Consider the following 14,162-nt stretch of genomic DNA (forward strand, 5'->3'; position numbering starts at 1 on the left):
CTAGACCTCTACATACACACGAGCACGGATCTCATTTGTGCTCGCGGATATTGACAGTGATTTTTTTCGTGTGTTTTGTTGTGTTGCAAAATGGGACTGCAATCTGCATTTTGTTGTGACAGCCTGTTGTGCAATAACAATAAAATAATCTTGTAACCAGTGGAACCTATAGGCTCAATTTAACAACATTAACACAGAGAATAATTATAGTGTCATAATATATTGTTATTGTATCAACATATAAACACTCAATGTTTGCTGATGTTCACGTGCTGTTTGTGAGACCTTTCTCTAACCCAAATCCCAAATGTTGCAAAGATGAAATAAAGAAGGTGGTATGATTTAAATCAGTGATTCTTAACCATAGGGCCGCGGCCCATGATTGGGCCGCGAGCGCCACCTAGAGGGCCGCGAAAAACTTTCAGTTTTGCACCTGTGGGCCGCGAGGGCCGCGGGACCGCATAGGGTATCAATTGAAGACACCAGAGATATCACTGTTATCCATGAGACGCTCAGTTACAATATAGCTTCCCACCACCTGGTGGTGGTAATGCATTAGTCAGTTGTTTAACAAGCTGCAATAAGCAGAAGAAGACACTCAACTAGCCGCTAGCCTGTAGCGAAAGTTATGGATAAGTTATTAAAAAGAAAAAATGAATATGACAGTGGTGCCATACCCCCCAAAAGTCTAAATGTGTGCGCAAGTACAACCCTGACTTTCTTAAGTACGGCTTTGTGAACGGAGGCAACGAGGCAGAGCCGAGGGCTCAGTGTGTGGAATGTGAGCTAATGCTATCAAACGAAGCACTGAAGCCTTCAAAAATAAAGCGACACCAAGCGACGAAACATCCAACGCTCGTGGGAAAGTCTGTTGGGCTTCTTGTTGTGTATGCAGGTTTACATACACATGATAATAAATGTCTTTGTGATCATCACATTCTATCATCTCATTTATTTAACAAGGGTTTTGCCTGTTCAACACCGGCATCCTCGATCCCCTCCCCTTCCGTTCCTACGGCTTGTTTGCGCAAATACGTCACAAAACATGTCCGTGTTTGGTATCCCAGCATGCCCAAAATCCTCATCTTTGCAAATTTCTTATGGTTTCTCCACAAAAGGAGCCCACACACACACTGTCCAAAGTCGCCATAATCGCTGCAAGTCGTATCTTGCAGCATTTCGACGGAAAAAGACACATTACAGACCCGACAACGTGCGAGTGGATGTTACCATGGAGCTACTGGCTTCAGAAAACGCTAGTACTTATAGTACAAACCTTATCCTCCTCTTCCATAAGCCGTCAACCAACGTTTGCGTAACTGAGCTATTCTCATTCTCGTTCGTGCGCTCGGTCGCAGCCATTAAGCACAGCAAGTCCGCTACTCACACACCATGTCTTCGGCCATATATACATAGTTTTTGCAATTTGCAAAGGCTAATAATAAAAGGAAAATAATATAATATCAAAATATAAAGGGAGAAACACCTTTAGTGTGTCAGAATATCATGTGGTTACCATGTGTCCATTTGGGTCTCCAAATGTCCTTTTAGAGCTCCGCCTGGATCTCTTCATGGAAGAAACACTGTAGAATGGTCATACTTTGTCCAATCTTCTTCACATGTGAGGCAGTTGTTCACTGATAGTGTAATTACAGCCCTATACTGTCCTTTACCTGTACAGATACAGCCACTGGCAGTTATTTATACTGAAAGATACTTTTTTATTTTATGCGGACAAAAATCTTAAATTTTTACTGACTCCAAAGGCCCACTGCTCTGTTTCTGTATGACCTACAGGTTGTCTGACACTTTTGATGCATATAGTCAGAGTGGGCCCCGGGACACTTTGTACTTGAAAAGTTGGGCCCCGAGGTCAAAAAGGTTAAGAACCCCTGATTTAAATAAATGATTTAGATTTCTTGTTGGCAGGACAAAATTTACGGACACATTCCCAAAATAACCAACTATTCCGTTGATGTCAACTGGGCCTCTAGCCCAGTGAGTGTTGGAAAATCACATTTAAAAATGACATTGTCTCACTGTGAACAGCTGACTTGAAACTACTTTGGAAGGTGAAGTAACACTGCTTTCTCCTTTTAAAGTTCTTCAGGAGCGAAGTGCTTCATCCACAATATGTTACTGATTCTGATCAGTCCATGATGAGCGGAATAGGAGTCATGTATTGACCATATCAACAAAACTCCATTGCTAGGCAACAGCTTGGGTCCATGTTTACTTCCTGTCAGCTTATGTCATTTGCATACACTGCAACAGGAGATAAACTGGCTCAAATTTGTAATGTTTATATTTACACATGTGAAATAGTCTATCAACCCAGATATACAATTTCTCTGTTTACAAGGCACATGCATTCCTATTGGAGGACAAAAGTGGTTTATTACTCTTCCAGCTAATGGAAAGACAGATACAGCGTGAATATTGAACAGAGATAACAATGGATCGCCCTAGGTTTCTCACTTTTCATGTTTTTGTGTTGCATACAAAATGCTGTTATATAACTGTGTTCTCTCAGCCTGATGTCTAAGATGCCACCATATTTTTTCCCACCCTCCATGTTTTTCACGGAGAGACACGGAGAGAAAGAGAAAGCAACCATTGGTTGAATGTTTTACATAAAGAGCAGAGCAGTGACTTCACTCAGCTGTCAGTCCTTGTCTAAGACAGAATTCAGAGCAGACCTGCTGTCATAGCTGCATACAGAAGAGCGCAGACACGCACACCTCTTCATAAGCATATTCATGTTTTTCCATTGTGATAAAAAGTTGTGTACTTCTTTTGGTCCCGGCATTAGGTTGTCGAGACCAACACATATCACAAATTTATTTATTTAATTTAAAATATTTCAAATTATTCTCAGACATAGGTGGCATTTCCCCATGTAATTTAACTGGCTTTGGTGGTGAATACAGTCAAGTAGACCTCACTTTCCGGACCACTGCCAAAAACAACACTGTCACCATTGTTGATGAATAAATATTTTTAATCACAGAGGAAGTAACAGCACACAGAACAGTTAGTTTACACAGGCATGATTAACACCTTCATAAAAAAGCCAGATGTTTCCAGGTTGAAACAAATGGCTTTATTAACGTATGAGGGCACCTGAACATCCCTCTCATGTGCGATAGTTAAACATGTGTTTCTGGCTGCAGAAATTTGCCCCCATTCAGAAACAAGAGTATTATTGAGGTCCAACACCGATGTTGGTGATAAGGTCTGGCTCACAGTCACTGTTCCAGTTCATCCAAAGGTGTTGGATTGGGTTGAGGTCAGAGCTCTGTGCAGGACAGTCAAGTTCTTCCTCACCAAACATTTCTTTGTGGAGCGGCTTTGAGCATGGGGCATTAGTCATGTTGACACAACATAGGAATACACACAAACTGTTGGCACAAAGTTGGAAGAACACTTAAAAATCACAGTATGCTATCGTGCTAAGATTTCCCTTATCCAACGACCCAGTTTCTCAAGGGCGAAGGGCCTGCGAAGGGCCTGAGAACAAACAAGGAGAAATAGGCCCAGGCCAAAATGAATGTCCACATACATGTGGCCATATTGTATAGCTCAGTAACAAGGCAATAATAAATATGTATGTTCGTAAGATATACCTGTCCTTTAAAGGAGTCTTCCTAATGAATTAAAGTAACAAAGCAATTTATACTGGAGGAGTACTTATACTTATATGGCCTTTAAAAAGGGAGTCTGTGTCAGGCAACCTAAAATGTTTAAATGGCTTGATGCTAGTCTATAAAGCTTTGTTTACCATTACTAAATATATTTTAAACAACTTATGAATCATTTATAAAGTATATTATTTTAAACAGTGGAACCAAAAGTGGTCAGGCTTTGACATTGTGCCCATGTTAATGTCACTGGCTGAATATGAAACTAATTTGCTGGGAGGGGGCAATAAAGCTTTCTCAATCAGACAGACAGGTCAGGACTGTCAGTTGGTTTCCTCGATTCCTCAAACCTATAAAGACCCATGAACATGGTAAAGGACAAGAAAAGAAAGATTTAAAATCACCTAAATTCTGTTGCTACATTTCCTCTCCAACGACCCAGTTTCTCAAGAAATGGTCAAGTTACATCTTATCTTCCTGTTGAACAGAGCTTCATCTCCTCCATATTTATGCTGCCTGTGTTTGCAGACTCATCCACCCTCTGTCCCTGCAGGTAGGGACTGGGTCTCTCAGGATTATGGTTGAATGTTGGCTTGTGGAGCACGAAATCATCCCGGTTTGTGTTGGTATCTTCAATAACGTCTCTGCAGCCTTCAACCTTGGCTATAGATACTTTGGGTTGGAAGACTTTACTCTTGTATCCCTCTGGGTGGTATGAGAGACACGCTTCCCTGCCACTTTTATTATGACCATAATGGGCCTCGTCATCGTCATCACCGCTGATGATAACCAGCTCAGCCTGGATGTCATCTTCATCCTCGTCCTCAGCATTTTCATAGCCCATGAAGATCATGGTGACGGGTTCTGATTCTAGCTCCTCTGGCAGGGTGTTGATGAGATTCAGAGAGGCAATACTTTCTGTACAGAAGGCTGAATCTCTGTTGACATCACCTGAGCTCTTTGTCAAAACATCAGGATCAACCCCAGGCTCATGGCTGGCTAGTGAAGGACTGCAGCCATCGATACCCGTGTGGAATGGCTGTTTGGGTGCTGGTATTCCTTCAGACCTGGCTTTGACTGAGACAAGAGCTGCTGGGTTTGGACTGCCTGAATCCATTCTGTTGGTGAGTCCTCGTAGAGTTTTAGCACCAAAGTGAGGCTGTGAAATTCCATGGCTGTCACTCTTGGATTGTCCTGGAATATGGGGGTAGGGCCACTCGGTTTCTTCTCTTCGTCTTTGGATTCTTGACATAGAGTCCTGTTGGATGAGGCTAGGGCTGAGTGATTTGCTTGTGGTTTTCCATGTTTCCAGGTCTTGGCTGCCTTGGCTTTCCTCTCTGAGGATTTGAGCTCCATTTCTGGATGAGACTGAGCTCTGAAAGGGGCTGGGTGTTGGGGTTTGTCTTGGTGTCCTGGGTGTTGAAGGCCTGCTGCTACCTGTGTAGGATAGAGAGTAGACAGGCTGATGGTACTGCACCTCAGTGGGCACATTCTTCTCTGTGGCCTGATGCAGCAGCTCTGCCACCTCTGTGGGCGTCATCATTCCAACTGCTCCATTGTGCATTTTGCCTCTGTCTTGGTGCAGAGCATATACGGACTTACGTCCATCATCATACACCTTTAACCCCCTCTCTTGTATGGTTTCCGGGGTGATGGTTGCTGTAGAGACCACCTGACTTTTGCCTGTTCTCTTATCATGCTCCACACTGATCTCCATCACAAACGTAGCTGGAATGGAGAAAAGACTTAGATGAAGCTTAGAAAATAAATAAAGTTCAATGCCATGCCATCGCGAATAACGCATAATACGCAAAATTTGCCTCATGCGTGCGAGTTGTAATTTTTCAACTAGGGCAAAAAATTGGGAGACGCTGTGTCGCGAAAGCTTATCAGCGTTGAGATGGTCCTCCTGTCATCACTGACATCCTGCCATTGTTTAATCATGAAAAAAATGAGGAAAAAAAGGAGTCTGGCGATTTCCTCCCTGTGCGACAAAGGATCAAATTGTGGTTGCTGTTTACCATAGGCCTATTATTTGTTCATTTTGATATATTTACCGTCAGTAAAATTGTGTACTTTTCAGAAATGCAGTGTGATGATGAAATCAGTTAAAACTAGAACCGTAACAAATGTCTTCTTTAATCATGTAAGGCTTCTACTATTTTTTTTAATTAAGTATTTTCAAATGAAGTACCATATTCAAATTTGTCATCAAATTTTAGGAAACTAAAGTTGGGGAAAATAATTTATTATTGTGGGAATATTAATATAATTTATGGTGCTGTTAGATTGCTGCTAAACCACCTTGGAAATACAGGCTTTGACGCCCTGTGGCAAGCTGTAGAACAATTTTGGATCCCATTGAAAATGTTTTTAATACACCAAAAAATATGAATTGAAGCTAAATATTTAGTTTGATAAAAATATTTTGTGAATTTTAGAAATGACAACATCGATCATTTTCAATAAAAGTTGACTTGAATTGAATACTGCGATTCTCGCTGTGTGTGCCCGTGTGTTTGAGAGAGAAGGAGGGGTGTACTATTGCATGCAATACGTTTCCAGACGTTGCAACTATAATAATGATATGCTTAGCTGGGCTGTCTGTTTTACTCCTTACCACATGTTGGTTGTGATGCAATTTTGTTGCTTGCCCACTGAAAATAGGGCGAGGATGATTTTATGTTGTTCACTATGGGCAGAGGTCTCTTCAAAAACCCTATTAAACATGGATGCAAATCATTTTCCCTCAAAAACAATGTTTTAATTTATTTTCTACTCCATTGTGTACCACTTGTCTCTTATCATATTTTAAACACTTACGACAGTTAGATCAGAAACAGATTTTCAGCATAAGCAGTGATTAGATGATGTATGTACCTTTCTTTGGTTCTTCACTAATAGGCTCATGCAGAGGAGCGTTTTTTGTTGGTGTCAGTGGGATGAATGATGGGATATCTGGGAGTGGTGGGGGGGCATGATGTATCTCATCTGAGGAGAAAAAGAAACACTTGAAATGCCAAGAGAGAGAGAGAGAGTCATCAGATCATCATTTAAGGATTTTGTTATAGCGAGGTGTTAAACCATTATTATGGTATGGATTATGTCCTAGTTATATAAATATAGAAAAGATGAAGTTGTTTCGAGTTTTTTAAGAGATTTCTGAGTAAAATTGAAATTTGCTGAATTTCCGATGGATATCATCTCATGTCTGTATGTAAAGTACAGGGCTGGAGTCAGGCTAGCTTCGCAGCACTACTGGAAGGAGCTCGCTTGACTCCGTTCAAGTTCAAAGATGCACCTACCTTCATTCAGCTCTCTGAGTTACACATTGTATCTAGTTGTACATGGACAGGAATGTAAAAATGAAAATTTGTGCTGAGTAGACAGATAAACTATGTATGGTTTTATCCATCAAGAAATAGCTTCAACGTGTAACCCCCCCTCCCCCTAAAAACACAAATTGATGTTTTTAAATGTTGGTTCTTATATGAATATAAAATGAAATATGATATAATGCAAGGGTCACTAATAGGTGGACCGCGGGCCAGATCCGGACCCAGACGCCATTGTATCCGGACTCTGGACCTAAAACCGATTTTGACAGAGCGCTTCTATTTTAACCGGAGCAGCTTTTCTAGTCTTTACGACACTCGTTCAGCGGTGCAGGAAACACACCGACCAATTACATGCTTTGTAAATCACATCACGTGATGAAATATGTGTATTCTGACAAGTTTCCTGACTCGAGTGAGATTTTCACACAGGAGAGAGACGAGGAAAGAGAATGAAGAGTAGGAGAATTATGAGAGTCAGAGAAGTTATTTCACATGACGTTCTCCAAAAAGAGAAATGTGGTCAGAGAGACCAGTCTTTCACCAAGAATAGATACTCTTATATGTTAATTCTTCACACAGGCAGTTTAAAACCAGTGTGTCTCATGTGTTTTGAGACTGTGACGATAATTAAAAGCGGTAATGTGAAGCGCCGCTACAGACAAAGCACAACTCTTTTTAGCAAACGTACCCACTGACATCTGAAATGAAGTCATAGAAAACAAACGATCTAAGAGCCCAATATGATCAGAATCCTAACACATTAATTCACTGTCCAACAATGATGTTAACAGAGAGGAATAGAGCTGAAACAAGTGGTTTAATAACCACAGATAAAGTCCCTGAACACAACACTTTCTCTTATTAGAAGAAAGTTAAGTACTTTTTAATTTAAGATGCACATTTTTCAAAATATTTCTGTTATATCATTTATTAGTTAATGCAGCCCTTATTTTACTTAAAATAAGAGCAGAACATTTATTTATTATTAGAGTATGTATTATTTATAATTCATCCAGTTCAATTTGAAAACTGACAATACATATTGTTGAGATATTATTCAATTGAACTTTCTTCATTTGATTTGACAGTCAGTTGTTGTCTACATACAGACGTTAATACAACTGTTGGCTAATTCAATTTATATGGGACTAATTCATAGCACAAGTTAGACAATATTGTATAGTTCCAGACCTTTACATGAGGAAATTCTCTCTAAATGGACCTCGCTGAACTTCAATTGAATCCCTCTGATATAATGTGTTCATTAGTGAGCATTAGGTGTTGGTGGGTCCAGGTTAGCTCTTTCCCCGTGCTTCCAGTCTTTATGCTAAGCTTATATATTGGTTCTGAGTTGTTTTAAGATAACTAGATATTCCAAACATTATCTTGGTTTAATGGTCTGAAAAAACAAGATTTGAAATGGGTAAAAATCATCATTTGTTATTTCAAGAAAGTAAAACCCTTGATTTCAGCTGACTGGCAGAATATACGTATATGATTAATATACATAAAATCATGATCTCATAATATGACCTTAAAAAATAAGCAACTAGCCATTAGCTGTTTGTCTGAATGATAAACAATAAAGGTTAAATGGTAAAAAGGTTTGTATATAAATGTATGAGTGTATCACGAACATTCATTATTGTTAATTAATAACACATGTCAAATAATATCAGATCTATGAATAATGCATGGTAATAAAGCCTAGTCACATATTTTGTTACGAGTGAAAAGGAAAACTGAAATGAATCACACACACCAAAAAGCTACAAAAGTGTTTACCTGCCTGGAAGTCTGCGTTAAGCTCCTACATGTGAAGACAGAGTAGTTGAGGGTCAAAGTGGTCAGAGAAGCAGTAGGTCAACATCACAGCAGTGTTACAGATTAATGCTGCATCAGAAGTTCATGCCAAAGTCACAGCTATTTCACTGTCTTTCAGTTACAGACAGCAACCAGAAAGAACATGATGCACATTAGTCCTTGTGCGCTGCACACCCACCATGTGAGCAATCCATTTAGCTGCCACCTTACTCACCGAAAGCACACCCACACAGGCCTCAGACAGTGCATCTTGTTAGAAACAAGCACAGATTAGAGGAAGAGCCACAGCCAGCGTGGGGTGAGTAGAAAGATGATATATATTGTATATTCATAGAAAGAAATTCCGCCTCCTCTAACCCACACGTTTGACAGTCACAACTTGTATAACGTCCAAGAGCATTGTGAAATTGAAGCACCAATGTGCAGTGAGCTGACTTGTGGCTATACGGGACATTGGTTATGGCCGAGAGGCTTTTCACATGTAGCTGAAGTGATATCATACTGGGCTCTCAAACTCTTGAGTTGCAGCAAACGACTAATATCCATCATTTCCAGAGTTTAATTTATTTTTTCAATGTATGATTTAAAGATGATTGTTTCAAAGAACAAAAGCACATTTGGTAACGAGGTGAATTAACTGAAGACTTGACTATGTTTGCTATAACTGTTGCTGTTCCCATTTCCATAAATACACACACACAGCAACTACTGGCAGATGTAGCATAACATTTTCTAAACTTAAGTGGGTGGGATAATGATACAACATGAAACTGCATTGACAAATCAAATATGCAGAAATTTATATTCCAAAAGACTTTGTGATGTACAAATAATAGTGTCGTAATCGTGATGGAAGATGAAATGATTGAACTCTCTCAAGGTACATCAACCACTGTGCAGTTTTAAATCTTCAAACTGACAATCATGCATTGCATCTCATTGTCTCTGTAGCTGAAGTCACATTGTGTTCACCAACACGGCCACCTGCACTGTTTAGTTGCAGTGCTGTTTTCAGTCTGAACACCCAATAACACACTCACATGCATAGCTACGTACCATTTAGAGTTGGAAAGCCTGCACTATAGATGATTAAAGAGTTGCTTCGACCTGATTCTTCAACTTTTACTGAGAAATGCGCTCTACTGACAAAATCATTATTTTTCACCAGTGAAGCACCAATTTCAAAAACGTGTTAACTATGAGCTTTTTATTCATTGTGACAAAATAACAAATGTCACACTGAAGGCAGTGATGGAACTTTTATCAGCAAGAGGGAATGTATTCATCAACAGAACACCAATGAAACAGCCTTTAAGTGCAACTCAATGTATCTGTCCCAACACATTCTCATCCCAACTCATCACATACTGACGCAGCCCAGAGCATGGTTGCAGTAAACATGTGGTTTAAGTTGTGAATTTAAACAAAAACACTTTGTGAAGATGCACTGATTGCAACTTTCTTGGCCGATTTTTTTAAAGTTTGACCAGCAGATTCAGATTTTCATTTAAAAAACTATAATTGACAGGAAGGCTACAGACTACTCCAGACTAATTATTTTATTTTGTTATTGTCATCTATAGTGGTTATTTGCAGACTACTACACAGTAGTGTAGTGTAGTTACGACACAGAGATGTTACTACTACTAGACGTATTGAATATACATATATATATATATATGGCAAGTGCAAGTTAGATATTATTGTAATGTTCCGGACCTTTGCACGAGGAGATTTTCTTTGGAAATGTACTTGAATACCCCTGGTATAGAAGAACACCCACAAAGTTTATTTTCACATGCTAATTGAGCATGGTGAAATGCAAGTACGACACCGACTACATGAGATATGGATTTTCTTACATTAAGGACAAAAGAGGGCAAAAACCTCAGTGTGTTTTGTGCAGTGAGGTTCTGGCACAAGAAAGCATGAAGCTGTCAAAACTGAAGCGGCATTTGTTGGATCAATCCACAGCGGATAAACTGAAAACTATACCTCTTTCAAATGACACTATAAGTAGGAGAATTGACAACATGTCGGATGACATCAAACAACAGACCACAGCTCGAATTTAGGCAAGTGGTCATTTTGCATTTCAAATGGACAAATCTACAGACATAACAAACAAAGCAGTTTTACTCGTTTACGTGAAACATGTGCAGAAGAAAGCTCCCTACTGCTACGACTGCATCGGACATTTTCAGCTCAGGTTCAAACTGCACCATCTTTTCATTAAATAAATTTGAGAAGTTGAAAATTTGGGTGGCGGCCTGTCATTAAAAGGTGATGGTGGGTCCTGCAGCGAGACCAGTTGAGAACCACTGCTCTATAATATTGGTTCTATATTGCAATGGAAACATCTCCTTCAAACCACTGGATTTATTCAAGTTACTCACCAAAAACTACATTTTACAAGATTACATTTGAACACATGATGATGATATAATTTACCTTCACCCAATACAAATTTTTACTGAGTAGAGCTTGAGGGCACGTCTGAAGCTTCTGCTCAGCTGAAGAGACAACAGTGTGCTCATCGCTCCACATCTGATGTAATCTTCCTCACATTAGTCATTAAACTAACACAAATATATTTACAACCAGTTTTCCACATTGTTTTTCGTAGTTGGTGATTGGAGCTCTTTTAATGACATCATCTTGTTGTGCCCTCGTCCTCTGCAGTGCGATAGCGGTTTTCTTACTGAAGAAGTGGCGCCACCTACCACTTATCTCATTAAACCAACTCCTAATAATCGCTCAACTGGAGTGGATGGAAAACAAGCATCATTCGTATTTTCTTTTACAGATTTTCTCAAAATCCAGTTTAAATTTGTGATACATTTTGATGGAAACCTGGCTACATTTAAAATATACAGACCCATGTTGTGATCTTTACTTTATTGTCACATCAGGAACCAGCAAATAATTTGTTTGATTGTTTGTTTGTTAACAGCTTAAGGATTTTTAGATGTCCTCATGATTCATTGCCTCAAGGTGAAAAGTTGCATATTGTAGCAGAGGTAATCAGTAAGCAACACACAGCAGGCTAAGAGCCAGTAGAGCAAAAACAGTATACAAGGTTTATTTGGGCCTACCTTGATAATGTCCTCAGTCGTCCTCTCCACCTCTTTTAAACGTTTCAGAACTACTTCTTCATTGGCAGAGATGTTGAGCTCCTGTGTTTCCAAGGCCTCGATTTCCTCCTCTATTCTGTAAAAGAGAGATATGAACAATGTTGATGACTGAAACAAGCATTCATCTGAATTAGCAGCAGCTACTATCTGAATGGTTTTTATTAAAGCAAGAATAACACACTTGCTTCAGCACTTTTTGCCACATTAGACATTCTGGGAAGTATTGCTGTGTTTGCTTGTAAGGTATTTCCAGTTTCCAGTTATCCAATTTAAAACATGGCTTTGTACGTGTACATGAATGTTATTGTTCAGCTATGAAGTAAAGAGTTTCATATAAATTTAAGTAGTTAAGTTAAGTAATGTTTAGCAATGTAAAAAATATTTTGGTGGTTTTGGCCCAAGTAACTAAATCTTTCCATTTTTATATTCAAGTATTTCGTCATTTCTTTACTCTGTCTTAAACCTGTTAAAAAACGAAATGGCTTCCACTGAAAATAATACGTCTTACAAATGTGTAAACTCGAGATCTGCAGTTAATTTTTCTTCAGTCAAAAATGTACTTCAGGGTTTTTCTCACAGACTGTGTAAGCGTCTTGTTCACAACCCCCTGCAGCAACTAGTCCCTGCTCAGGGCTAACATGTCCCATACTTGCATCTCATGCTCACTTTCCAAACACATTACCTCGAGTATTTTGATTGTGATGTCTTAACGTTTATTTCCAGACTTCTGCTGATATGTTAATTAGGGCTCGAGCACTGACGTAGTCGGGGCGGAGGACCTACTGTTCTTCTAATGTTTATTAGGGCCCGAGCAACCGACAACGTCGGGCCAGCGAAAACCCTATTGAAATCGAAAGGGGTATTATTAGGGCCCGAGCAACCGACGTCGGGCCAGCGAAGGCCCTATTGAAACTGGTATGTTAATTATTATTCTTCTACCAAATGAATTGCCTTTTTTATCATATACCAAAACTAACGAAATGTGGCATGCATATCAGGATTGGTGAAAAATGTTCATGTTTTATGGGTCCCATAATTAAGTATGACAAAATGGCTCTCTAGCGCCCCCTAGAATTTGGACCGGCGACGCCCTCGGCCAGTATTTCCGATTGACTTGAAATTCAACACGCATGTCCAATCCGTCTACTCTACAAAAAAGACAATCAGACCCCTAAACTCTGCCTTCCAAAATTTTCCACCATTTTCAATTTAGTGAAAAACTATTTTTTGCAAACTCCTCCTACACGCTGTGTCCGATTGCTACCAAATTTGCTCTGAATCATTATTGGATCTAGATCATTAAAAAGTATTAAAAGCTTTTTGATATCTCTTTGTATTTACAAGATATTGACATATAAACTTCTTAGGGGTGTGGCTTATATATCAATACACATAACTTCTCAAACATTTGTCATAAAATCACCAAATTTGCAGCATGTGCAGATTGCATCCTGTAACATATCCCAAAAATGTTCATTCCATTCAACCACTAGGGGGCGCTACAGTAAACCCACCATGTTGTGTTTTTTTGTCACTTTTCACAGTTTTCAGCCTTTGTACTAAACTCCTCCTACAGAATTAATGTGATCGACCTCTAATTTGGTCAATATGGTCTCCAGGCCTTTGTGATGAAGAGTTATCAAATTCGTGAGTTTTCATTGAAGAACTTTGACATGGCGTGGTAGCCATTTTGCCTCATTCGGCATGAAAAAGCAAGTTCTTATAACTCCAAGGTACATTACATTGTCCAATCTGCACAAATTTTCTTATGCATGATGCTACTTCAAGCCTAAGCATATATCATTGCCAACATGTTCAATAACTCATAGCCTCACCTACTGGCAAAAGGAAATGTCACATTTATACTTTTATTTATTCCTCCTAGTCAATTGACCTGATCACACTCAAATTTGTTAAGGATAGCCTTAAGACATTGAAGATGCATCGTCCTCAATATTGTGACTTTTTGTTGAACGCTGTTGCCGTGGCAACACATCACTCGCCATGAAAAAGGAAGCTGATTGTTCAGTGACTTGGGATGTTCAAACACCCATGGAACTTTGTACATGTGTGATGGAAACACATATTTGATATGGCTTTTTGGCTTGACCGTTTTAAATTGGCTTAAAATGCTCAAAACATAACCAAACTTGTCACACACATTTAAAATCCCGAATGTAGTTATCTAATGTGATTGTAATGCTTCAGAGTGGCAAGTCGGCTTG

The 14,162-nt window shown here is 39.4% G+C and overlaps 1 protein-coding gene across 4 annotated transcripts in view; it reads right to left on the bottom strand.

The window, feature by feature from the left end:
- Window positions 1–2,994: 2,994 nt before the first annotated feature.
- Window positions 2,995–14,162, bottom strand: part of palmdb (palmdelphin b) — a 55,779-nt gene continuing 44,611 nt past the window's right edge. For 2 of the 4 annotated variants that reach the window (XM_079291772.1, XM_079291773.1), the window contains 4 exons: window positions 11,899–12,013; window positions 8,765–8,789; window positions 6,522–6,632; window positions 2,995–5,369 (listed from right to left, as the gene is read on the bottom strand). In XM_079291772.1, the coding sequence (XP_079147898.1) occupies window positions 4,111–5,369; window positions 6,522–6,632; window positions 8,765–8,789; window positions 11,899–12,013 (1,510 nt within the window). In that variant the 3' untranslated portion in view covers window positions 2,995–4,110. The remainder of the gene's footprint in view (window positions 5,370–6,521; window positions 6,633–8,764; window positions 8,790–11,898; window positions 12,014–14,162) is intronic. The other 2 variants (XR_013772907.1, XM_079291774.1) reach the window with 2 other exon arrangements.

Source organism: Melanostigma gelatinosum (genome assembly GCF_949748355.1).
Source record: "Melanostigma gelatinosum genome assembly, chromosome: 20".
In the NCBI taxonomy this organism is placed as follows: Eukaryota; Metazoa; Chordata; class Actinopteri; order Perciformes; family Zoarcidae; genus Melanostigma; species Melanostigma gelatinosum.